The 27,600-nt window shown below is 39.0% G+C and overlaps 1 protein-coding gene across 2 annotated transcripts; it reads right to left on the bottom strand.

The window, feature by feature from the left end:
• Positions 1-444: 444 nt before the first annotated feature.
• Positions 445-25,172, bottom strand: LOC148360981 (calcium uniporter regulatory subunit MCUb, mitochondrial-like). Of its 2 annotated transcripts, none has more exons than XM_088341847.1 (8): positions 24,778-25,172; positions 9,798-9,855; positions 7,294-7,464; positions 4,296-4,403; positions 2,892-3,052; positions 960-1,163; positions 770-886; positions 445-649 (listed from the first exon to the last, which is right to left on the bottom strand). In XM_088341847.1, the coding sequence occupies exons 1-8, from the start codon at positions 24,877-24,879 to the stop codon at positions 572-574; spliced, it is 999 nt and encodes a 332-aa protein (XP_088197973.1). In that variant the 5' UTR covers positions 24,880-25,172; the 3' UTR covers positions 445-571. The 2 variants fall into 2 exon arrangements, with proteins under 2 accessions (XP_088197973.1, XP_088197975.1); XM_088341849.1 differs by having other exon boundaries at positions 7,294-7,461; positions 24,778-25,171.
• Between the last annotated feature and the right edge of the window lie 2,428 nt (positions 25,173-27,600).

A 27,600-nucleotide genomic window follows, 5' to 3' on the forward strand; every position in this document is an offset into this window, starting at 1 on the left:
TGGAGCATAATTCCAAATGCAGCGCCCTGCTGTTAATTCTTTTCAGCTTATCGGTTATGCCGATCTTGAACTACACATGCCCTCTTTTTTTACAATTGGCGCTCAATGTCAGATGTTTTTCACATTTGAATGATGACCACCTGCATCTTTTACCACAGAGTGGACCAGTTTGCGACTTGTCTTCCATTTGCTATTTAAAGGGAATTGTTGTGAATGTGTCTTTATAGTTGTGTCCATCGGTGGCTAAACTTGATTTGAAAATGGGATTGTTTTGCACTCTAGATAGCATCTGACATTAACAATGACTGTACCTCAGCGAGAATGGGTGGGAGTGTGGTATTGAATAATATTCTGCTACTTTTCCAAAAGCACACTACTCAGGATAAAAGAAAAGCACACATTCCAACTTTATACTCCTTGTCTGAATACAGCTGAGAGAAATGATTCAGCAAATACGTTTTATTTCAATATTCCAGTTTTTGTATTTGCCTTTCCAAAGAAAACTGTCAATATTTCCAATTAAAAATACAGCATTATGAAAATAAATCCCAAATGTATTTTTTTGTTCTTTTTATGGCTTGGGCTGGATCTGTTCGATGGGGAGTTGAAGCTTTGTTGGATTACGCAAGCGTTTCAGGTCATCCTCCACCTTAAAAAAAAAAACCCGAAATGATTTATATATAATTAGTTTACTTAGATAAAAGGAAATATGAATGCAGAATGATGTCCAGATGACGTTCTATCTTGTTTTAGGCATGTAGCAACATACCTTAGCCAACTCATCTTTCAGTCCATTGTACTTTTCTACATTGAACTTCTTCTTACTCGCCCCCTTGTAAAAGTAATGCAGGAACTGTCTGTCTTTAGCAACGGGATAAATATAATCCTGGAGGGAAAACAAAATGTGAAGGCTAATGATATTAGTATTGCTCACATGGGACATATTTTAGCTTCCTTGCCTCTTTTGTGAGAACGTAGTATGCGAAGGCCCCCATGCTCGTGGCATATGTGACGAAGTAGGTGACTGGCTCCATGACGTCCCACGAGTACACCCACCATGTGAGCCAGGCGAGGGCGCCGCCCTGCACGGACAAAAGTGCCAAGCCCGTCCAAACTGCCCTGGACGTTTGTAATTCGGCCGTTTGAGAGAGCTGCGCCTTCATCTGACATTTAAAATAGAGAGAAAGACAAGTGGGTAGTTTTAACAACGGCGTCATTTTTTTCCTACATATTATTTACCATGCATGTATGTACTGTATTTTATTAGTGTACAACGAGCATTTGTTTTGAGTCCGCCCCCCCCAAAAAATTGTTTTGGTACGTGTTTTACCGATTGATAAGTCAAAAATTATCACAAAACATTGGACGCCACGGAAAGCAAACCAGTATCACGGCGGTAAGAGCGCTGAATCCTTACCACTGGATCACCAAAGATAAAAATCGGTGTTTTTCAACCAGTGTGCCGCAAGAAATTGACTAATCTTATCTTTGTATCAATTGTTGTTTTCTTTTAGTGATCAGCCAGGTAACCAACATTCTTTGTAGGTGTGGCATGTTATGTTTTTCTTTTAAATTCTGTATACTAATCATCTTATTAATTATTTTGTTCGATGAAGCTGTTACTGCGATAACAATATTTATCAGAGTAATAATCTAGAATATATTTTTTTAAAAGAAGAAACAACACAGGAAAAAAAAAATTCCACTGACATAGTCATGCTCAGTTTAAGTGCAAGTAATTTTTCTAAATAAGAAAAAAATATAAAATGAAAAATCAGCAAAAACATACCAAAATGAGTTACCCCTATTGACTCCTGAGCCACTGTGACCACATATAAGAAAATCGTGGTAGGCCTACTGTCAATTCAGACAGCATGATCATCTTAGCTTTAAATAAAAGCACATAATCTGGTTCCAGGAATGATTTTTAAAAAACTTTCAATGGAAGGTTAGCCTCAATTTTTCTTTAAAAAATGTGCCTTGGCTCCACAAAAGGATGGAAAACAGTTATAGACAACAGTCGAAAAACAATTAGATTTTATAACTTTAGCGCTCTATTTTCAGCCAAGTTACCAGATTAGAATTTTAATTGCATTGTGGACCGGAGCCTTCGCTCTGAAAATGCTGGTCTACTAGTGATCCCAAAAGCCAAGAAGAAATTCGCAGGTTCGAGAATGTTCTCCATTCGGGCCCCGGTGCTGTCTTCCCCCTGATATTCGATCTGCAACCTCAGGGGAACTATTTAAATCTAGGCTTGAAACACACTTCTATTCTATAGCATACGAATAACCTATATTTTATGTGTGATAATAGCCTGTGGTTGGCAATAATCTACGGTCTGTGCAGCCCTTTGAGACACTTTGTGATTAAAGGCTTTGCAAATAAACATGACTTGACTTGGATTTCACATGTTACAAGGACAATAAACATGTCAATTACAATGCTTATGGAGAGCGAAATAGAATATCATTTATTGGGACTGTAACATGTAAAATGCACAACAAATAAGCGTTCGTTTCTGATGCCATGTCTACAAGTAGTATGATCGTGAGAAAATATCACTTTTCATGTCATCTGCACCACTGGTAACACAGTGGTTAGAATTAGGCACACTCACGGCAGCGACCCAGGTTCAATCACTGTTGAATCTATCTGCAAAGTTTGTACTGATTAAGTTAAAAAAATAAATACTGACTTTTCATTAAAAAAAAATTGGGGTGCGCGTTATACACGACCTTGAATACATTCGTTACTCTTAATTATTCAATAATCTGCAGGAATACTACTCATTCTTCAGAGGATAAAAATACACAGTACTGTGCATTTAAAGGACCTACTAAACCATAATGTTCTTAATTTCCTTTCATTGCCTGTCAAATATTACCGCGCACCTTCTCCAAGGGCGACAATTCCTGTTTGAGGCTGTCCAGTCTCTCCAGGAGATGGCGCTCTTGAATCAGTTGATGATCGGGCAAGTGTAGTGCAGCGTGCAGAAGGTGCACCACGTGCTTCATGTCGTCAAGCTGCACGGCGTGCTCGCTGGACTTGCACACTGAAGAGAAACCAAAAGGGATGGCGAATGTTGGAGCTAATGTCACAAATGACATTTCTTGGACTACACAAAAGCGATAACAGAAGCATTTAAATAACGCGACAGGTATAGAGGCACATTTAGAGTGACATAGGTGCAAAACTATATTTTATCTTCAGCACTGTACAAATCGGCGCTTTCCACCAATGCATATTGCACCATAGATGCTTGAAAAGCCAAAGGTCCTTAAAAAAAACACGAAAAATAGTGTCACCTAGTGGTGAGTTTTAACGCCCTCAAGTACACATTAATGATTTTGCTTCAACACTTTTTTCACATAGACACATTTTTTACGAGTATATTTTCTTTATGAGATTTATTTAAAATAATTTTTAATTATTACTTCTACAGTAACAAATGTATTTGATGCTACAAGTGCACACCTTTTAGGCTACAACTACCAGGGTTGGGTAGGGTTACTTTAACTGGATTACTTTCAATTACTTTTGGATTACTCCAATACCAAATATGCGAATAAAAGACAAAAACTAAATATGAATAAACTTACTCCCCAAGACTGCACAAAATTTAGTAACAGAATACATGGTACGGCAAAAATGATGTTGGCAAGCTGTTTGGAGTTATTTTCATTTTGTTTCTGTCGCATTTTATGTTAGTTTTATCGGAGATCAAAGCCAGGAGAGAAAGCTTACCACGTGTTGTGAGTCATAATTTTATTCCTATTTAGTGTCTTGTCTTTTATTAGCATATTTGGTATTGGAGTAATCCAAAAGTAATTGAAAGTAATCCAGTTAAAGTAACCCTACCCAACCCTGACAACTACACAATTAGCTTAAAAGTACACTTTCAAAAAACTGTTTTGAGAGTTAAGGTTTTTAACTAAAATAAGTTAAGTTTTAAACTAAAGGTGGGCAAACTTTGAGTCACGGGCCACATTGTGTTAAAAATTTGACACTACCTTGGGGCACATATATCCTGTTTTTCTAGTATGTTAAAAAAATATATATATACGTTTTATATATTTATGGACCTATTTCATCAAATTGTTTTTGAAACATACAGAATTAAAGCAAAGTTATATGGTCCAATTTAAAGAACTAACATTGATAATATGCACTCTAAATGTGTTGTACTTTTTTAATATTGTTTAATGAGCATGTTTAAAAGTCTGATGCACCGTATGTGGGCACCGGGTTGTAGTTGTACTAAACGTTTACAATGTCGATAGTGTACATGTCTTTACCTTTTTCAGGCGCATGGACATTGTAAACGGTGTTGTTGATGACCAGCTTGAAGTGCTCGTCTATCAGAAGGGCTTCTATTAGCGTGTTGTATGCTACACGCTTGCCATCTGTCCCAAACAGAAAACACAATGTAATCGGTAAATAGATGCAAAGTGCCCACAGGGGAAGGCAAGACCCCATAAACTGTTTATCTTTCCAGGCGTCGTGAGTTGCATTCCATTGCTGACTGGTTTCTATGGAAACATGTCTGTGTTGCATTCCTATCGCAAAAACATTTGGTTGGGGATTGTCTGAGCGACATGTTTAGAACCAGCTGCTAAAGGAGGGATCCCCAGGTGGTGTTTTCAAGTAGCCCTTTAGAGCCACATGAGTAAAATTATGTCTAGGCCAGGGTTTCTCAACTGCTGGGTCTGGACCCAAAAGTGGGTTGCAGACCTGTTCTGGCCGGGCCCTTTCTTGGCAAAATAAAGCTAAAAAACAACAGAGGGTCAATGACACTCCTTAACATTAGATGGCGATAATGCCCAGCAAAGTTGCGAGTTGACACCCGCTATTTATTTTTTTTCGTCTTTTTTCTTTTTTCCTCATTTTTACCAGTCATTAGGTAAACAAACCCCAATCAAACCCCTAATTGCAGAGCGCCAAGCAGGGAGGCAATGAGTACCAATGTTGCAAGTCTTATGTATGACTTGACCAAGTTTCGAACCTGTGACCTCCCAGTCCCAGGGCCGGCGCCCAACCCTAAGGCCATATGACACCCGCTATTTCACACCACATAAAATGACCAGTAACGTTTGTTTACGCATATTGATTATGGCCAAACGCAGGTTCGGCAGAGAGTATGATATATGGATTATATTATATTGAAGACAAAGCTACTAAAGTGAAGAATTTTGGATTTCATTTCAAATGTATGTAGTATTTGACTATTAGATGTGGCTGTGTAGTGCAGGGGCCTTTTTCAAACTAAAAGCTACTATTTGTTACTAATAAACGCAAAGGACAACCACTTTGATATGCATTTCTAAAATAACTTGTGACAACTATGGTTAAATATTAGGAATGCGGTTAAATGAACTGTCAACATCTAAAAAAATCATTTTACTTGAAACTCACAATGACCCGGCACTGGTGAGATATCTCATCTCATCTCATCAGCCGTACCGCTTATCCATATTAGGCTCGCGGATTTGCTGGAGCCCATCCCAGCCATCTCCGGGCAGTGGGCAGGGGACACCCTGAACTTGTTGCCAGCCAATCGCAGGGCACACAGGGACAGACAACTCATTCACTCATTCACACCTAGGGACAATTTGGACTGGCCAATTCACCTGAAATGCATGTTTTTGGAACGTGGGAGGAAACCAGAGTGCCCGGAGGAAACCCACGCAAGCACGGGGAGAACATACAAACTCCGCACAGGAAGTCTGGAGCTGGATTTGAACCCACGACAGGTTCCCATGACATGAACTGAGCCGCACAAGCGCTAACCACTGCGCCGCCGTGCTGCCTGGTGATATATATATATATATATATATATATATATATATATACACATGCACACAGGGGCACCCCAACTGGTCACCACAGTGTAAAAAAAACAACAACTTTATATATGCCTTATAATAAAGGCAACGCATACTGTGTGTAATATATATATTATCTAATATATAAACATTGATTGATTGGAAATTGACTGTTATGTTTGTTGTACAGAAACCATATCATTTTCCATTAAAAACATTTTTTCGAAAAAGCTCCAGGAAGCCACTATGGCAGGGGCCAGGAAGCTACGGCTTGTGAGCCAGATATGGCTCTTTTCATGAGTACATATGGCTCAAAGATAAGATGCTACTCTTATAAAGTTCCACTGTGGCTTTCAACATGCTCAAAGTTTTGGTCTGTGCATAGCCAAAGAAACACTGATAACAACAGATGTTCGGTCCAGTTTATAAAGGGCACAGTTCTGACTTAAGTTCAGTCACGGTTCGCAACAACAATACCGTTTTGGCAGTACGTTGCTAAGAATCCTTTATGTGGAAGCTCATTAAATAATGTATGTTCACTGTTCAAACACTTTGACAAAAACCTACAGAAAAAGAGTGGGGGGTGGGGGGGTGTAGGGGTGGCCAGATCTCTGTATACATAAAGGACACTCCCCTCTCTCACACACGCTCACTGCATTGAAAGGAAATCTATCCATAAACTTTTCGTTTTGTGACCTTTTTACTAAGTAACTCCGCCTCCACTATGTCTTGAAACCATTATTTAAGAAAAAAAGGGAAAGTCAAGATGAGCCTTACCGATCTTCAGTAACTAAGAAAGAGCCCGTTTTAAACTGTGGTATGTTATTATGGGACAAAGGCCCTGGGTTCAGCAGGTCGCAGGTTCGATTCCCAGATCCTCCGTGTTATATGTCGAAGTGTCCTTGGGCAAGACACTGAATCCCTTATGCCCCCGATAAGCAAGTAGTGGCCTTGCATGGCTGACGCTGTTATCGGTATGCAAGTGTGTGTGAAGCACATTGTAAATCGCTTTGGGAGGTCTTCATTGACTTAAAGAGCTATATAAATACAGACCATAGACCCTATTAACGTCACACAGTGAACTAAATGTGCTGAAAATTTGGATTTTGTCTGGAGAACGGGTTTGGTGGTCTTGCCGAATTTTGTCTGAAAATTTATGGTATGGTTCTCTCTCTCAAACAATATTTTTCTCTGATGGCTCTGTGTGTCAAAAAGGTTCACAACCCCTACACTAGGGCGTGCCAAAGAGCCGCAGATCCTGTCGCCGAACCCCAGTCTAGGGCATACCTTTCTTCTAATCTAAAATAAACCCAAATATCAAAGTGATTGTAATACATGTATTACCAAGAACTAAAACATCCGTTTGTTGCTTGGCTTTGAGGTATTACACCTCCTACATTCTCCACAACCTGTCCGACGACATGCCAGGAAAAAGCACAGACAGGGTTGGGGGTTCGAATGTAACAGGTACCTTTGGAGAGCACCGTGGCGGTGGCGCCGGGGTCCTCCCTCTGCAGCTCGCTGACCAGGTTGCCCACCGTCATCAGCATGGGCTGCAGAAAGAAGAGGCATGTCTCGCTCCTGCAAGTCAGCGGCACCTCCAGAGCAAGGCGGCCGTGCTTGTACTTGAGTGACACCTCTGCTGAGATAAAAGTCACCGTCAGAAACGAGTCTGCAAAATTTTGTGCCAAAGTGTCGCATTTGAGTAACATTGACCTTACAACACGAACAGATCTATTAATCATTGAACATTCAAATCCGGCAAGTCGAATTCAGTTTCGCTCTAGGGTCGGATCCAGACTTTCCGTTCTAAGGCAGGCTGGATCAGTAAAAGAATATAAAATTGCAATTTTTTAAGCTTACCACAGTTTTTCAGTGTTATGTTTATCATTCAGCTATCCATGGCCTACTCTACAAATTATAATCACAGATTATAATGGATAATTTCTAAGCACACCACATTTATTCATAAAACAATGGGGTAAAAAGTAAGGCAGTAACAACGAATGGATAAAAACGATTGTTATAATTGTTGGCATCTGATTTAATCATATAATAATTGTGTTGTGCTATTTATGAGCCACTTAGCATGTTAAATCAAGGCAATTAAGGCTAGATTCACACTGCATAGCTCAAGGCCCAATTAAAATTATCTGGTGAAATCTCATGTTTTTGTTAAATAGTTAACATTTCCGACTAAATGCGACTTGTACGTGATTTGTGTCCCGCCTGCGCAGAAGAGGACGAGAAGTCACACGCAATGCGCTCGATGTTTACGGAAGTACTCATGGATGCGAATGACGTAGCATATCTAGCAATTTGAAAGTTATTGCCATACCTCTTTCCTCTCTAAACCTCTTTTCCTTCCATTGAATGCTCTCCATGTTTTTGTCCGCCATGGTTGTTGATTTCTATGCTTCCTTCCGTCTCGTTGAATGCAAAATAGTGACGTCGCTCGCCTATCGATGACTTGCATGAATGCGCCTCGACCGTTCACAAAGAAGTCGCATTTCAAAAGCTCAGACATGTATCGGATTTACAATTACATATGAACGTGGCCTGGGTCTGGTGTGAAAATTTCAGATACATTCAGTTCAGACTATCTTTGGAATCGAATACAGGTAGAGTCCGTGCAAAAAAAACAGATTTTCCTGCAGTGTAAACCCGGCCCAAGATGGTTTTGGTACAAGTCTGCTCTAGCAAAGAGTGACTCAAGACTTTTTTTTTAATAAAAACTGATTATCTTACATTTGATTTTTAAATCATTATTTTATTGAACATTGCATCATTACAAACAAATTTGGCATGAAACAGTAAAACCATAGTTAAAAATTTTCAAGGGAACAGAAAGTGCTGCAGATATACAGCAAACAATCGGAAAATAAATAAAAGGAGAAATATTAATGATGAAATGTTTAAAAATGTAATGTGGACAATATTTTAAAAAGCAGGTTTACACTTTTGATATATTTCTTTGTATGAATGTAATATCTTAGGGTAAAATGGTAGAACACATATTTACAAGTGTCTAGCATATATGTATTTTTGGATATTTTCTAATTATTGTTTTATATCATAGAAAATTTGGTTTTGGGCACTATTTTTCCATTTTTTCAAAACTTAAATATTTGTATTTTATAAATATCTGATCCATCGAAACGAAAACAAGTGATTTTCATGTTTGGCATTGCATGTGTTTATTTCCATTTTATTTTAACAGTTGAGTAAATGTGCAATGGTTAGCGCGTGTGCAGCACAGTTCTGAGGTCATGAGATCGAACCTTCCTGTGTGGAGTTAGCATGTTCTCCCCGTGCTTGCTTGGGTTTCCTCCGGGCCCTCCGGCTTCCTCCCACATTCCAAGAACATGCATGTCAGGTGAATTAGCTGGTCCAAATTGTCCCTGGGTGTGAATGAGTGAGATGTCGGTCTCTGTGTGCCCTGCAACTGGCTGGCAACCAGTTGAGGGTGTCCCCTGCCCACTGCCCGGAAATGGCTGGAATGGGCTCCAGCACCCTCGCAACCCTACTGAGGATAAGCGGTGCAGATAATTGATGGAGTAAAGGTGCAAACACATTCAAGTGGGAGCTATGATTGCATCAATGTTTATACCGCTTTGAAATAAATAAAGAATACAAAACGAATGTTTTTGCAGTCAACGTGCAATAACATCACATCAAACTACTAGGTTGGGCCTACAGAAGCTATGAAAATACTGCACAGTATTGTCTTTAACATGAAACCAGACTGGACGTCAGCTCTTTTACACCTTTACTGTACTCTACCGGTGGAAAGAAGCGTTTGGATTGCATTTATTAGAAAAACATCATAACTTGAGAAGGCTTCCTTTTTGCAACAGACATTTATGGCAGGCTGGATTCAATAGCCCTAAAACCAGATCCGGCCTCTGGCCCATATATTTGACATGTCTGTTGTAAATGGTGGTGGTAGAATTTTCATGCAGTAAGCACAATCACCTGCAGGGCGTGGGCCAGTGCTACACAACACTGCTTGACAAATCCTAAATTGAGGCACCTGCAAAAACAAGAGAATCCATCATTACTAAAAGCTCTCCTGTTAACACTTTCAACTGGCAAATTGTTAATGTAAACAAAAGCTGGAAATTGTGATGACACAGATTTTTCCTCCTAAAAAAAAATGTGCACACTGAATTCTACTTCACAGCCTAATGATATTAAGGATCCAAAACAGCCTCAGAGTACAAATCCTGCTCATTAAAAGTGAAGCTTTCTGCCAACTCGAGTTTTTGTCTCACGTTTCATATTTGTATCGCAATAAACGGAGTGTTCACGCATCTGCGGGGGGGCGTCTGCTTTCCTTGGCAGTCAGCGTGAGTGTGGCGGTTGAGAATTAGCAAGCACAGCCGTGCATGCACACGTAGAAAATGGGATCCCGCATCTTAATTGGATTAGATTATTGTCAATTCAGGTAGGAGTGGGAATGATCAGATTGCCAAAATACTTTGAGCTCCAGGCCATTTGTTTTGAGTTGTATAAATACAATGCACATACATAAATGAGCTATAGGCAGATCATGGTTTAATCCATGGGTGCGCAATAAGGATTGACGATATTGGTTTTCAGGGCCGATACAGATTATTAGTATTAAGAGTTTGCCAATGCCCAATATTTGGAGCCGATGTTCTTTTTCTGTAAAAAGCTTAAAAATGTGCATGAGAGATGTTTAACGCAAAAGGAAACAAATAATATTTGTTAGAAATTCAAATAAAACTTTAATAGCTCTCTAAAATCTTTAACAGTAAATAAATTGACTAAATAAAATGACTAATCTTTCACTTCACTTAGACCAAAAAATAACAAGACCCAGCCACGACCCATCTTCAATGCTCTGACTGAGGGAAGTAGGTTGTTCCCTAAAATCTCACAATACACGGCACCAGTTATCCTCTCTTACATGCAGTGCACTCATCCTGTCCCATGTGCAGAAAAATACCTAAAAGAATGATGCTACCACCCCCATGCTTCAGAGTAGGCATGGTGTTCTTCGGAATGTACTCTTCATCCTTCATCCTCCAAAGACACTTAGTGGAATTATGACCAAATAGTTCTATTTTGGTCTCATCTGACCGCAAAACCTTCTCCCATGACTCCTCCAAATCATCCAAATGGTCATATGCAAACTTAAGACAGGCCTTGCCATGTGCTGGTTTAAGCAGGGGAACCTATCGTGCCATGCATGGTTTGACACCATGACGTCTTAGTGTATTACCTACAGTAACTTTGGAAACGGTGGTCCCAGCTCTTTTCTTGTCATTGACCAACTCCTGTCGAGTAGTTCCGGGCTGATTCCTCATCTTTCTTAGAATCATTGAGACCCCACGACGTAATATCTTGGATGGGGCTCCACTCACATTAAGATTGACCGTCATGTTTAGCATCTTCCATTTAATGATTGCTCCAACAGTGATCTTTTTTCACCAAGCTGCTTGGTAAATTGCTTCGTCGCCCTTTCCAGCCTTGTGGAGGTGTACAATTTTTTTCTCTGGTGTCTTTAGTGTCTTTAGACAGCTCTTTGGTTTTCGCCATGTTACAAGTTCAAGTCTTACTGATTGTACGGGGTGGACAATTATCTTTATGCCTCAAACAGGTGCATCTGATTCAGGATGATACATGAAGTGCAGGTGGACTCCTAATGGGCGGAATAACAGGTCTTTCAGGGTTAGAATTCTAGATGATACACAAGTGTTCAAATAAATTTGTATCTGTATTACACAAATAAATCGTTAAATAAATCATGCATTGTGATTTCTGGATTTTTCTTTTTAGTTTATCTCTCTCACAGTGGACATGCACCTACGATGAAAATGTCAGACCCCTCCATGATTTCTAAGTGGGAGAAATAGCAAAATAGCAGGGTGTTCAAATACTTATCATCACTGTATGTCTACTGTGCCCAAGGCCAACAGCTGCAAACATTTTTCTGCACTCGCTATTTTTTCCAGTATGGATTAATTTTTAAGATGTTTATTTAATTTAACACAGCAAAAACAAAGCTTAAATCTATGCTAGCCCAATTGCATTAGTAATTTTTATTATCACACTTATTGCTTAAAAATTGGGACCAGGATGGACGGGAGCGGTTGGAGTCGGCTAAAATAAGCGCGCCCCCACCCCATACCATAATGTTAACCAAAATCTACTCAAACTAGAAACTAGAACATTTAAAAAAAAATACTAAAGTCTGCAATATTATTGGATCACAAATGGGAATGCTATCAGGACAGTCCTACCTATTTGTTCTCCATAACCTAACTATAATTTTACCCTCAAGTCAGGTTTTTAATCAAAGACTTTGTTTATCTCGGTGTCACGATGAATTCTGCCCTTCTGTTCGAGTGACATCTTCATGATGTGAGCGTCCCCGCCGCCCCAATAACACAAATCCTCTGGTGTCCCGATCATCTTTTGTCCTCCAGCAAGCAAAGCATTCAATCAATAGTAAATTAAAAGCTGAGCCATAGAGGCAGCCCACAGTCGAAAAGTCTAAGAAGGCGAACTGACATTCACCAGGCTGACAAAATGTAACACGTTTCACTGACTGGATTCTGATTTCTCTAATGGCTGCTCTATTATTCAGGAGCAGCAGTCACTCAGTATGCATCGACTTGGACTAAAGACTGATGGGTTTTGGATTAAGAACTTCATTGGGATTTGGACATTTATTTTGAGAATATAATACAATTGTCTTTACGGTATTGATATCAACGTTTGCAATGAGATTGGACATGGCACTCCAGGGCAATGTCAGAGAGCTTAATCGGGAAAAACGTGAAATTTCCCGAAGGGCCGGCTCATGTTAAGGTTGAGTTTGGGCTGGCTGGATTAGAAAAATAATGTAAATATGTATCAGACACAATTTAAACTTACTCGTGCTATCATTCTGTAATAAGCTACTTGGCCACATTCAGATGAGGCGATTTACAATCTGGGGGAATTCCTGCCTCCCAAGTTTGAAGTTGGTTCGGCCCACCACTACTCTTTCCTGTAGTGGTAAAATTAACACAGAACAGCAAGAATGATACGAGTCAGGTACGGAAATGGGCTAGTTAGAACCGATAAAGGCAGGAAAAGAAAAATAAATGCGTTAAAAGGAGGACTGTTATCACTTCACTCATCTTGCACTTTTTGCCTGTCATCTGTGTGTTCCCGGTTAGGTGTTGTTCTACGTGCTTGCAGAATTTAGCAGTTAACTGCCTTCAAAAAGTAGTTCCTGTCATTCAAATAAGCTGGGAGTGATGGAAATTCTGTCTCTTTTTCGAGAAGCGGCTCTTTCTACTCGGCTCACTAAATAGAGTTGTCTCTTTCGGCTTCCAAAAGTCTTTGTAGAATGTGTTTGTTACCTGTATCCATATTTTGAAAATTATTATGTCATATTATGCACAAAATTACTTTTGGGGAACAATTAAGCTAAAATATATAAAACATTATTAACAACAATTAAAAAAGAAAACGGAAGGAAAAAAAATTAAGGCATAGAGAACAAATAAGAAATAACAATATAGGAAGATAAAAAAAGTAAAAGGCTAAATGAATCAAAAGAATACGAGGAAATGAGAAAAAGGACAAGCGAACAAATAAGTAAAAGGGAAAACCTGGAAAAAAGAAAAAATCTTGTGAAAAAAAAGAAATAGAAAAGAAGAAAAAAGCAGGTGAGCGGGAACGTCCTCACAGATACCCAACATGACATTGGTCTGACATACACTGGAAGTTCCTGTTGACACTTTCCTCTACTCAGGTTGCATGTGAGCGAAGCTTCTCTGCTCTAAAATGTGTAAAAACTAGGCTAAGAATTCCACTGTCTCAGGAACCTTTGGAGGCATTGTGCTGTGATTTTCATGTAACTGCATTTGGGGACCAACCACATACTATAGACAAAACATTGCTACACACATATTTTGGACATATAGACATCCTTTATAATGCATAATCTTTGATTCTGTATATAAAAAAACCCAGTGTAATTCAATGCATTTCCCAGGAGTTCTGTATTTTTGTCTTTGTAGCGCAGTGTGCGGCACAGTTCTGAGGTCATGAGATCGAACCCTCCTGTGTGGAGTTTGCATGTTCTCCCCGTGCTTGCGTGGGTTTCCTCCGGGCACTCCGATTCCTTCCCCAAATCAAACATTATGCTTGTAAGGTTAATTAACCTTCAAATTGTCCCTAGGTGTGAATGAGTGAGTGAGTTGTCCGTCTCTGTGTGCCCTGCGACTGGCTGGCAACCAGTTCAGAGTGTCTCCTGCCCACTGCCTGAAGATAGCTAGGATGGGATCCAGCACCCCCGCGACCCTACTGAGGATAAGCGGTGTAGATAATGTATGAATGGATATCATTAGATCCATTTGACAGCTTTAAACAGTAGCCTTCTCACCACTAGAGTCATGCATTCTCCCATTTATAGGATGCAGTCAAGGGCACAAAATGAGAAAATGCTTTCTAGTTGCACTAAACAAAGTGGGCCTCTCCTGCCCGAGAGCTTAACCGCTTACCGAATCCTGTCACAGTCCAGTTGTAGTAATAAGAAGCGTTGAGCTATGCTGCCTTATGGATACAGCAAGTGATCATTCATTTAAATGGCAGGTGAACGTTGCAGGAAGGGGGTTGAAAAACACTACATTGGGCCCCAGAAGGCTTGGGGGGGGAAAAAAACACTAGACAAGCACTATGGAAGAAAATTCAATTATTCCCAGCTGTCATTGTGATAAAGTGGAAGCAGTGAAGCGTTGATCCGAGCAAGTTTAGAGGAGAAACGCAGCTAAGAAACAGAACATGAATAAGAACCTATAAAGTAGACTAAGAAATGCACTTGCACATTATTATGATGGCATCAAATAAACTCATGTCTATTACTATTTCAATGAGAAGCCTGGTCACAATTGTCACGGTCTACCTGAGGCCTCCCACAAAATGTCCTTTACAAACTATAAATTTCACAGCAAAAGTCACTTATTTTTCCCTTGAGGCAGCATTTTGGTCCACTTGCTGTTGGATAAACTTAGCCAATCATGATTCAGCTTACCAACGTGCAATGCTTCAACGTTTTTTTTCTCTCAGAGATGTACGTGTGGGTGTATTTTCCCCAAAACCAGCATTTTTTGGTCAAGGATATGAAAAATATAAACTATAATGAGGACAAAAACAACCTATAAAATAGTGGTTGGTAACCACCGGGCCTCGGACCGATACCGAGCCGCACACAAAGAAAAAATAATTTGCCTTATACCCTATGTATTCGAGAATACACGCATTTGTTTTAACCCAGAGAAATCTCAATGTTTGGATTCATCTTAGAGCGAGGTTTTACGGTAGTATATACCGTAATTGATCAATGATCAATCGATAAATATCGCAGACCTCATTTGCTCAGCATAGGATGCAACGGTATTGGAACCCGGATCACGGCAGTGAGAGCGCCAAATTGTAACCACTAGGCTACTGGGATTGTAGATGATAAAGTAAAACGCATTGCATTTTATCTGATCACACTACTTTTAAACACAGTGCCATGTTGTAATTGAGCATTATGGAAAAGAATGTGGTACAATAAGTAAAAATAGTTGAATGATTAGATCTAATCAAATGCCTTTTCCTGTGTCACATAGATCCCTAGTGGTCTAGTGATTACACAATGGACTTGGGATTATTATTAGTATTATAGATATTCTTACTAATGTTATTATTGGGCCAGGCCACAAGAATATAGTTAGATATTAAACCAGTCCGTGGTAAATAAAACGTTGCCGACCACTACCATAAAATATCTATCTACCCTGGTCATATCCCCTTGAGAGGGGTGACCAACAGCAAGACAAACACAAACAAAAACAAAGAAAATGAAAAAAGACTAAATGTTTTGGACCATGGCCAACCCAAACACCCAAACAAATTTAGCACCTTGGCACCTAAGTTAGTCATGCTTTCGTCCCTCCAGATGAAACGGGAAACAAGAAAGTAGCCATGTCATTTGGGTCAGGGTGACACAACACACTCTTCTGTTCAACAGCAGGGCCTAACAGCTTTCACTGGTTTACCCCTGCCGCATCATAAGGGTGCCCTGCCCATCACTTAGAACGCGTCCAAACATCCCACTATCCTTTAACAACACCTCTCCACTCATTTATATTACCAACAAGAGCTCGAGCTTCCACTAGATTTAGACCTCTTTTCTGCAGTGCATTCATAACCCCATCCATCCACGTCAATCGTGGCCTTCCTCTTGGTCTCCTTCCATTTAATTTGGTCAAATATTAATCGACCTGTTACTTGGTCCAAATTTGTGAGTTGTTTTGCTAAGACTAAATGTTGTAAACAGGTAACACAATTTAGAGGTCTATTACAAAATGAGATTTTTTAAAAGTACAAAGGACACTGACAATTTTTTTTTATGTAGTCTAATATCTAAAATAAATAAAAATAAATAAATCTTTTTACAACCTTGTTAAACGGCAAATTTTTAGACAATACAGTTTTTGGCCAAATTAAATTAGGTATTGGATGGGTCCTCTGTTGACCTAATTTGGGTAATTTTTGGGGTGATTCAACTGTTTCGAGGTTAATTCTATGTGCAGTCTTCCAAAAATTGTGACACCACTATTTATTTTAATTCATATAAATGGATAGTTTGAAATCTCGAGTACAGCCTCTTGAGCCTTCACGTATTCCTAACAAAAATATTTTGGATCTGCCTTATTACAACTAATCAAACTACATTTTTACATAAGTGTCTTTCAGCATTTGTATGCAAAACGAAATACGCCTTTCACATCAAAAGTACTAAAATTCATTGCTCATTATCAGCCTATTGGACTCATTTTCCATCTATCAATTTGTATATTTCTTTCAATATGAATTAAAGCTTAAAAAGTACTTTTCTGTCCATGCGTCTGTACTTTTTCGGTCCTCTTTTCTGAGAACACCGTAGTGAAAACAGGATTGTTATTATATGCTTGTATCGTTTTAGGAGGAAAATGACTCCTGCCTTAGAAAATCAATGGAGTGTTAAGCTTGTTTTACTACTGCCAACAAAGGTTATAACCACTTTAGCAATGAAAAAAAATCAACTTAATGAAACATAATGGCAAGAAAACCGGGTGTGAAGGTAAATCCCAACAATCCTAAATGGGATATGAAAACTATGATGCAGCACTTTAGATTAACAGCCCCGTCGATGCATGTCCTAGTAGAGATTTCTCTATAAAATACCGTTTATTGATAGAAGTTCGAGGGTAGTGGTTAAACAGTTGACTGCAACTCAGACGTTTTCTGGGTAGATACGATTTCTGCGATTTATAGACATGTGAATCTCTGCATAGGTCTGGTTCAGTGTTTGCAAATTTCATATTTTTGGAGACTAGATCCTGTAGAAATGTTTGCCTATAGCTTAGAAACCCTCAAGTTGTAGGTGTTACTAGGTATGGACAAAAATAATAAAAATCAATGTTGATTTTTAACCCTGTTAAAGTAATCCTATATAAACTCAAAAAACAATGAATCTATCATTTCTGTGTCCATTCCTTCCAATAAACATTTGTGTATTTTGCTATTTTCTTACTCATCACAGAAACAAATCAGAATTCATTGAATTGAGATTATAAAAGTCGCCCTAAACTGTATAAAACTGCATTGTTTGACCAGTTACTCCATCTAAAAAAGGAATTAACAACAATAGTTTTATTTTATCTTTTCTTTCATATAAAAGAATGAATTTTCCATTCATATGAGTATACTACTAGAATATTAAATTGGTGTGAATCGAAATAAATAAAATCAAATACATCCCTTGAAACCATATCAATTCAAGAAATTGGTACGGACGCTGCCCAACTTACAAATTAGATTGTTGATTTTGTTTGCAAGTCGCTTCAGTGCTATATTTTGTATGTTTAAGGTTTATATAAGTCTGTTTAAGGCTTGTATACAAAACCTGTATTGTTTTGGATAAAAAAATGATAAAATAATATGCTCTAAAAAGATAAATACAATTAAGTTTAACTTACTTTTGGAAGATGAGCCTCAAAAGATAGGCGATTTTCACCCCGGGGTAAATAGTGGCCGAAAAAAATGATCCAACCATTTTCTCAACAGCATCAAGCTTTTTTATTCCACTTTCATTTCATATGAAACATCTCGCCTCCTCTTTACACTAACCATATTGAATGGATGCATGAGATAATAAAAAATGAAAATGAAATAAAATATGCTCATAAAATAATATGCTCAATAAAGTTAAGTTTAAGTTACTTTTGGAAGATGAGCTTTAGGGGTTAGGCGACTTCCTCCTCCGTGGTAGAAAGTGGCCGGAAAAAAGCGATCCAACCATTTTCTCAACCGCAGCAAGCTTTCCTATTCCACTTTCATTTCAAAAGAAATGTCTCTCCTCTTCTCTACACTTTACACCAACCATATTGAATGGATGCCGAGATATTAAACAAAGTTCTTATCGCGCTGGAGATACAGTATAGGAAGAAGAAGCGGATTTCTTCTTTGGGGAGGATGCTGAGTAACCTCTCACAGCGCCACACTCCGGTAGTGGCGGAAAGAAGCACTACAGTACTGTCCTGTACTCTGAAAAAGGTGCACACGAAACAAAATCTAACTTACAGCAATGTCCGGATATTTTTCGACATCCCAAAAAAATGTTCGTATCTACCGTTTTTTGTAAGTCGAGCGTCTGTAATGATACTAGAGCTATACAATTTTAGATTAAAAAACAATTGCGATTTTTAAGACCAGCATTGGAATTTTGATGCGATTTTCAATGATAAAAGAAAAGTGCGTTTTCTGTGCAAGTTTTGGTTTTGGGTGAGTAATTATAGTGACATGCTTTAATTTGATTCCTATTTTTGACATTGATGGAAGGCCGGATTAAGCCATCCAACGGGCCGGATCCGGCACACATGTTTGACATGCCTACTTTAACACATTGTCTGAACAGTAAAAGATTTGTCGGGGCCCAAGAGTAACCCAAGACTGACGTTATCTTCCTTGGGGGGAAAATGTTCACAATTCTAAGTCAACCAGAGGTCGCTTCTAGTGTCCCGGAACAAATGCACCGGCTCGTCTTAATCAATTTGAAAGCCGAGCGTGAACCCTGAAAGAACACACACTCCTCTTCTTTGCGGCACCATCAACCGGGGGCCCATTACCGATGATAAATAATATTCATCCGTCCTTCTCAGGGCTAATGGTAACGGATGATCCAACCGAAAGTTAAAGATGGCATTTTAACAGCTGATCGATAAATCAGAGACTGTTGGGTGGGTCTTGGGGGGAGTGGCGCCCTTCCCCCCTTCTTGGGTGAAGAATATATTCAGCAGCACTTGGAGCTGAACAAGCTGTCGTAGCAATGCAGCGTCAGAAAGAAACATCAGCCAAACCGAACAATCATTACAACCTAAGATCACACGTTAGCGCTTAATTGCGGTTGGTCTTCCAAGACCAGGGCTCGAACTCGGAATTAATTGAATGAGCACCGCTGTGCAAAGGCCGTGCTCACCGTAATGATCAGTCAGATGGACGTGTTTACACTACTTAAAGCCCTGCAGAATGTAGTAATGGACTTGAATAATTTATTGTGTTGCTGTCCTTGAACAGATGAAGAAAAAGTTATGTAATAATGCTACATATGAAAGATATTTATTTGCTTCTTGTAATATTGAACTCCTGTAGATGTGATAAGAATAAATAGATCACACAGCAAACCTCATGCTCTGAAAACCGCACACTACGAAACAAAAAATAAATCCCTTTACTTGATGTGTGTGATGAGTGCTTGTGTGCACTTTATGCACTTGAAGTAAAGAACTTTCACTCACACTAGACTCCTTAACCCATGCAAAGTCCTTTCAAAACTGAAAAATAGTCAAGGTCAGCCACTTACTCCAAAAATACAAAAAAATTGCAAAAACAAATCATGTGCATTCAACCCAGTGCTTGAGAATTATTTTCCTGTCACGTCACCCTTGGAAGAAGAAACCCTATCGCTAAGTTCCCCCCATAAAAGAGCAACTTTTACTTTGGTTGGTTTTTTAGACATTACGAAAGAGTTGTAAATGTTTGACATCTCTTTCTAATAGTCAAATCAATGATTGTGTGCACTTGCGCGTAAACATGAATCATGGATTGCCTGATACTTTTACGCATTTATGATAGTTGTGTCTGACAATGAAAGCGTAATAAACAGGCATGGAAGAGTATTGGCGCTGTTTACAGCTTTTTTTGACATATCAATAGCTACAATGGCAGCCGATACCATGCTCATGTGACAATCAGGAACGGGACATTTTCATTAAATATATGCAATGTTTAGGGAACAATATGCATAATTAGACCAATACATGTCACTATATTGTTAGTGCAACTAAAAAACAAGTGATAAAAAAAGCACAAGGAAGAATACGAATTACGGAGACTCAAAGTGATCAAACCACATCGTTTTTCTTCTCATATTTTGGCCAGGCCTTTCGTGAGATTTTTGGTTTTCACGTATCCGCAGTAGCAAGCTGTCTGATAATTATCTCAGCTCCCTCTGGGTGAAGTTCTTGTTATGTGAAATTAAAAATTTCTCGACCTACAAACATTTGAAAGTATGCTTAAGTTTACATGATAGTTCATATACTTTTGCTAACTTTTATAAAATGTTTGATTCTTTTGTTAATGAAGATTGTTTTACCACTAGAACGCACTGAATAATACACACTTTCCCTTTAAGGCAGGGGTCAGCAAACCTTTTGAGTTGTGGGTTGCTTTGGTTCGAAACAATTTGCACAGAGGCCGGGCAGAAGAAAAAAAAAAAGCTGATGTAATTTTTTTGTTGTATATGCTGATAGAAAGCCTTAAATCTGATACCTTGGCAAAACATGAAGAAAATAAATAATATAAGTGAATGCATTTCTCGTTTGCATTTACCTGCACGGGTTTTTGTTTCATTGTATATTTGTTAAAAAAGGTCCATTTTATCCAATTGGTTTTGAAACACACAAAATACAAACGCTCCCCTACCATTCGACCTATGAAAAACGGTAGATGCGATCATTTTTTTCGGGATGTCGGAAAATATCCGGACATTGCTGTAAGTTAGATTTTGTATCGTGTGCACCTTTTTTCCGAGTCCAAGATAGTACTGTAGTGCTTCTTTCCGCCACTACCGACGTGTGGCGCTGTGAGAGATCACCCAGCATCCACCCGGAAGATAAAAAAAATCCGCTTCCTCTTCCTAGTTCGTATTTAAACTTTCTATACTGTATCTCCAGCGCCTTAAGAACTTTGACATTTTTATTGTTTAATATCTAGTGCATCCATTCAATATGGTTGGTGTAAGGTGTAAAGAATAGGCGAGCCGTTTCTATTGAAATGTAAGCGGAATAAGAAAGATTGATGCGGTTGAGAAAATGGTCGGAAGGTTTTTTTTCAGCCACTTTTTACCATGGAGGAAGACCTCTTGAAGCGCATCTTCCAAAAGTTGAGTTTAACTTTATAGAGCATATACAAGCCTTAAAGATACTTTTATAAACCTTAAACATACAAAAAAAAATAGCACTGAAGCAAACTACGAACAAATTCCACTTAAGACCGATCTCTTTCGTAAGTAGGGCAGCGTCTCTACACATATAATTATATTAATTTACAAATAAAAACTTTAATTGAGTAATTTCCCTTCGGGGATGAACAAAGTATCTATCTATCTATCTATCTAATATTTAAATAATACCTTTACATTTGAAAACAATACAGTAGGGCTACTTCAAAAGAGTTTTATTGCATGCTTTGGCGACATCAATGGACATTAAAAACGGCAGGTCATTTTTTCATACGCTTTTCTCAGGATCGCCCCGCAGGCCAAATGAAATCTGTAGTCAGGCCCGATGCAGCCCCCGGGCCATAATTTGGGAACCACTGCTTAAAGGGACAATATTTTGCTGGGGTTTGGAGGTAATTCTTTGGGGAAACATGTAAGAGGAATGGAATTTTAGGTACTAGAGGTGTTACTTTGTCAGTATACGTTATTGGTATCGAGGACTACTCAAGATTGGTGCATCAGACTGAAAAAAAACATCTTATCCAACATTTTTAGTAGTTTCATGATTACAATATTTAAAACATGTTCACTTTAAGCACTTAAGAGGCGACATTCAGTCAAGGCTGTCAAACTTGTTCAGGCATAAAATCAGTCCTGTTTTGTTTTGTCTTGTTAAAGAGCAGCAATTGTTAAAACAAAAAAAATGTCTTACACTCAAAAACAAGGCAAGAAAACTTGGCCAAAAAAAAAACAAAAAAAAAACAGAGTCACTATTTTATTCTCATATATTAACACAGACGCTGCCCTACTTACGAACGAGATAGGCTCCGGACGATTGTGTGTAAGTTGAATTTTTTCGTAAGTTGCTCAAGTGCAATATTTTGTATGGTTAAGGTTTATATAAGTATGTTTAAGGCTTGTATAATTAAACTGTATTGTTTTGTCCTAAAAAAAAAAAAAAAAAAAAAATTCATAAAATAATATTCTCTATAGGGGCAGCACGGCGGCGCAGTGGTTAGCGCGTGTGCGGCACAGTTCTAAGGTCTTGGGAACCTCCTTTGTGGGTTCAAATCCAGCTACCGGAATTACTGTACGGAGTTTGTATGTTCTCCCCGTGCTTGCGTGGGTTTCCTCCGGGCACTCCGGTTTCCTCCCACATTCCAAAGACATGCATTTCAGGTGGATTGGCCGGTCCAAATTGTCCCTAGGTGTGAATGAGCGAGCGAGTTGTCTGTCCCTGTGTGCCCAGCGATTGGCTGGCAACCAGTTCAGGGTGTCCCCTGCCCACTGCCCGATGATTACTGGGATGGGCTCCAGCACCCCCGCGACCCTACTGAGGATAAGCGGTGTAGCTAATGAGATGAGATGAATATGCTCTATAAAGATATATAAAGTTGAGTTTAAATTACTTTTGGAAGACTTCAAGGAGGTCCTCCTCCGTGTTCGGGAGTGGCCGAAACCATTTTCTCAACCGCATCAAGCTTTCTTATTCCACTTTCGTTTCAAAGAAACGGCTTGCCTCTTCTTTACACCAACTATATTGAATGGATGCACGAGATATTAAACAATAAAAATGTCAAAGTACATAGTGCGCTGGAGATACAGTATAGAATGTTTACACATGAACTAGGAAGAGGAAGCGGATTTCTTTTTTCGGGTGAATGCTGGGTGACCTCTCACAGTGCCACACGCCGGTAGAGGCGGAAAGAAGCACTACAGTACTGTCCTGTATCGGAAAAAGGTGCACACGATACAAAAATCCAACTTACAGCAATGTCCGGATATTTTTCCACATCCCGAAAAAATGTTTGAATCTGCCGTTCTTTGTAAGTAGGGGAGCGTCTGTATCATTCAATTTTCACCTTTTAGTTCCTTACGACTTCCCCCCCTTTTCATGAGTCATTCATTTTCTTAGCTCAGGAGGTAGAGCGCTCGTCTTGGTATCAAGAGGTTGCAGGTTCGATTCCCGGCTCCTCCGTATTACAGTGGAACCTCGGTTTTTGAACGCCTCTCAGTTCGAACAAATCGGAGTCCGACCAAAAATAGAGAAATTCTTGCTTCGCTGTTCGGTCAAAAAAATCGGAGTTCGAACGCCGGTAATGCGTGAGTGCATACGTTAGGGTGCGATGCTGAGCGGCGTACGGGTGTAGATCGCTCTTTTCGTGACCAACTGTTATCGCGTGCGGACGTGCTTTGTTTTGCTTTCACTTTTAATATAGGTCTACGAAGTGGCCCCTAATTATGCCTCCGAATAAAGTCAGTGCAAGCAGCAAAGTTGCTACAGGTGAAAAAAGAAAAGTAGTACGTACAACTATTGCATTTAAGAAAGAAATAATAGCAAAATATGAAGGAGGTGTGCGAGTGTCTGATCCTCTCCCCACCGCCCACCTGCGCCTTCTGCTGACCACCACAAAGGTACGAAATCCTATGCATAATTATTTTCTTTATCCTTTTTTTTATTTTTACACGTTCATGTTAGCGTAATCTTTCGTACGGAAGATTACGATAACGCGAATGTACGATTAGCCTTGGTTAGCTTCATTTTTACGTTAAACATTCATGGTAAACATTCAGGGTGTTGGAACGGAGCCCAACATTCAGGGTGTTGGAACGCAGCCCCCTTTCCAATGAACCGCTCACCACTTGTTGTGGAGACCCGGGTGCTAAATGACTTGTAAACAGCCTGATTTTTTTATTTTTACACGTTCATGTTGGCGTAATCTTTCGTACTGAAGATTACGATAACGTGAACGTATGATTAGCCCGGGTTAGCTTCATGTTTACGTTAAACATTCAAGGTAAACATTCAGGGTGTTGGAACGAACAGGGTTCTGGAACAGATTATGGTCGAGAACCGAGGTTCCACTGTATATGTCGAAGTGTCCTTGGGCAAGACACTAAATCCCTAATGCCCCCTGATAGTAGGTAGTTGCCTTGCATGGCTGACGCTGCAATCGGTTAGTTAGTGTGTAAAAGGGAAAAGTGTGAAGCACATTGTAAAGCGCTTTGGGAGGTCTTCATTGACTTGAAAAGCGCTATATAAATGCAGACCATTTACCATTTGTTTGCCTTCCCCGGTCTCCATTCCATCACACATGTCATTTCATCATTTCTCTCTATCTTTATTTTGTTCCTCTCCTTTTTTGTTCTATTTATCTTTCTTACTTTTTTTCTTTCCTTCTTTTTTTATGCGACGACACTCAGTCGAGGCTGCCAAACTTGTTCAGGTATGTGCTTAATAGCGGTGCACTGGTCCTTTTTTTATTTTATTTTTTTTAAAGAGCAGCGTTTGTAGACAAAAAAACACATATACAAAATAACATAAAAAAACAAATCCACAGCTGAGTCTTTAAAACCTAGAAATCTTTGTGGCACTTAAGTGAAGACCAAACGCGTATTTACCTTGTGAAGAAACGTCGCCGGGCAGGCCGCTTTCAATGCGGGGCAACGAACACCGAGACTTCCCAAAAGTCTCCCCGCAACTTTGCCGACGAGCGAAGCCATTTTCAGGCCGGGAGTGTTTAGCAGCCGAGTCGGAGCATTCCAATAGAAAAAGCAGCAGACCCCGCGCAGAGAAAGTGGCTGAGGGGTACGGAAGGAGGATTACACTCCCCAAAAAAGATGTCAAAAGAAGAAGTCCTATTCCCACGTCGTGATATGGCGTGTCAATAGAAGCCAGGAGAGTTGGAGAAGGCGCAGCCCAGTTGAAACGGATTTCCTCTTCGGCCACCCGCCCTCCTTCCTTTTGGCTCCTCTCGGCTGCTTGTTAAACACAAAATAACCAGCAGGGAGCAGAAGCAAGCGGGGAAGATCCACCCCCATTTTTAAACACCAATTGTCAGAGTGCTAGCTAACTGCTAAGCGATATCATGACTACAGTTGCACGGTGAGTATTTTTTGTCATATTATTTAAAAGCAGGGTAAGAAAACTTGGACAGTGTTTCAAACTAAAATTAAAAAATGGCTCATTATTTTATTATTGTATATTAACAGGGTGGGGTAGGGTTACTTTAACTCGATTACTTTCAATTACTTTTGGATTACTCCAATACCAAATATGTTAATAGAAGACAAAATAAACTAAATATGAATAAAATTATGACTCACAACACGTGGTAAGCTTTCTTTCCTGGATTTGATCTCCGGCAAAACGAACATAAAATGTGACAGAAACAAAATGAAAATAAATCCAAACAGCTTGCCAACATCATTTTTGCCGTTCCATGTATTCCGTTACTCCCCAAGCCTGCACAAAATGTAGTAATTTTATTCATATTTAGTTTCTTTTGTCTTTTATTAGCATATTTGGTATTGGAGTAATCCAAAAGTAATTGAAAGTAATCAAGTTAAAGTAACCCTACCCAACCCTGTATATTATATCCTTCAATTTTCATCTTTTAATTACTTACGACTTCCCCCATTTTCACGTGTCATTCATTTTCTTAAGCCATTTACTTAATTTGAATCTATTCCTACTCTTATACCTGCCTTCTTTCCCTCAGACTTTCTAAACAACATAAATGTTTTATTTAGGTTGCCTTCCCCTGTCACCATTCCATCACACCTGTCATTTCATTGTTTCTCTCTGTCTTTATCTTTATGTCTCTCGGTTTTTCTTTTTTTTGTCTTTCCTCCTTTTTTCCTGTTTTTTTTCTTTCTTTCTCCTTTTCTCTTGTCTGTCTGCCTGTCTGTCTGTCTCTGTTTCTTTCTCTGTTTCTTTTTGTTTCTTTTTTCTTTCTTCTTTCTTTCTCCCTATTAATACATTTTTTTCAAGAATAGTTTATACAATACGATTCCCCGAGACCGACACAAGACTTTTTTGGGAATAAAGTCACGTTTGTTTATTTGTATAGCCCTTAATCTTTCTCTTAATTTTCTCTGTTGATTCTCTTTTTCCCACTTTCTCTCTTTCTTTCTCTTTCTTTATTTCTGTCTTTCTCATTTTTGCTCTCTCACTCTGTCCTTCTTTCTTCTTTTTTTCTACCCCCCTTTGTAACAGTGTCCCTTCTTCCAGCTACTACATTCAGGACGATCTCATCTTAATCATTGCAGAGATATTTGTAAAATGCATAAATGAGTTAATTTATTTCTAACATTCTTACTTTCTTACTTAACCTCTCCTTCCTGCATTAATCGTTCCAGTGTCTGAAATAACGTCTGCCCGGACGCCGGGGGCGTGCATCTTTTATATCAGGCGTACAATTTACAATATGTCTTCGACCGAGTGTCCGACAACTTTTCAAGAAAAAAGAAAAAAACCCGAAAGATTTTTTTTAAAAAATCAGGCGTTTGCTTTATTCCGATTTCGAAATCTTCGTCCGTTTTGGAAATTTTGGAATTTCGGTTAGTTTGGCAATTTGCATACTCAGCAGACAATCAGAAGCCTGCATCGAATAACTTCGTGCTTCCGGACTTTCCGGAGCGTTATAAGATCGTACATTTGCATATCATTTTTCAAAGTTGACGCACAGAGAACACAATAAAAATGGATAAGTGGTTAGGAATCAAGCCAAAACCTCAGCCCCAGAAGAAATATTCAAAAGAAGCTAACAAAATGTATGACGCTACAAAACGTAAACGTACATTAAAAGCATCAGGGAAAGAGGAGTTCACGTGGCTTGTAGCAGACGACACAACGCAAGCATTGCATGAATGAAAATGAGTAAATACAGGTACATAGTGATGGCAGATGGAAAACAGCGATGTCATATCCATGCAATGAATGTTATAAGTAGATTTATAATAAACTTAATTTTAAATGGTTGTTCTGTTATACTGGACTGTCTCAGAAAATTAGAATATTGTGATAAAGTTCTTTATTTTCTGTAATGTAATTAAAAAAACAAAAATGTCATACATTCTGGATACATTACACATCAACTGAACTATTTCAAGCCTTTTATTATTTGAATATTGCTGATTTTGGCTTACAGCTGAAAAAAACTCAGAAATCCTATCTCAAAATATTAGAATACTTCCTCAGACCAAGTAAAAAAAATAATTTTATAACAGCAAAACTAAATCAAACATTTGAAAATGTCCATTGATGCACTCAGTACTTGGTTGGGAATCCTTTTGCACGGATTACTGCATCAATCCGGCGTGGCATGGAGGCAATCAGCCTGTGGCATTGCTGAGGTGTTATTGATGCCCAGGATGCTTCGATAGCGGCCTTCAGCTCATTTCCATTTATAGGTCTGGTGTCTTTCATCTTCTTCTTAACTA

Source organism: Urocampus carinirostris, chromosome 8, assembly GCF_059441175.1.
Source record: "Urocampus carinirostris isolate Australia breed hairy pipefish chromosome 8, RoL_Ucar_1.0, whole genome shotgun sequence".
Lineage (NCBI taxonomy): Eukaryota > Metazoa > Chordata > Actinopteri > Syngnathiformes > Syngnathidae > Urocampus > Urocampus carinirostris.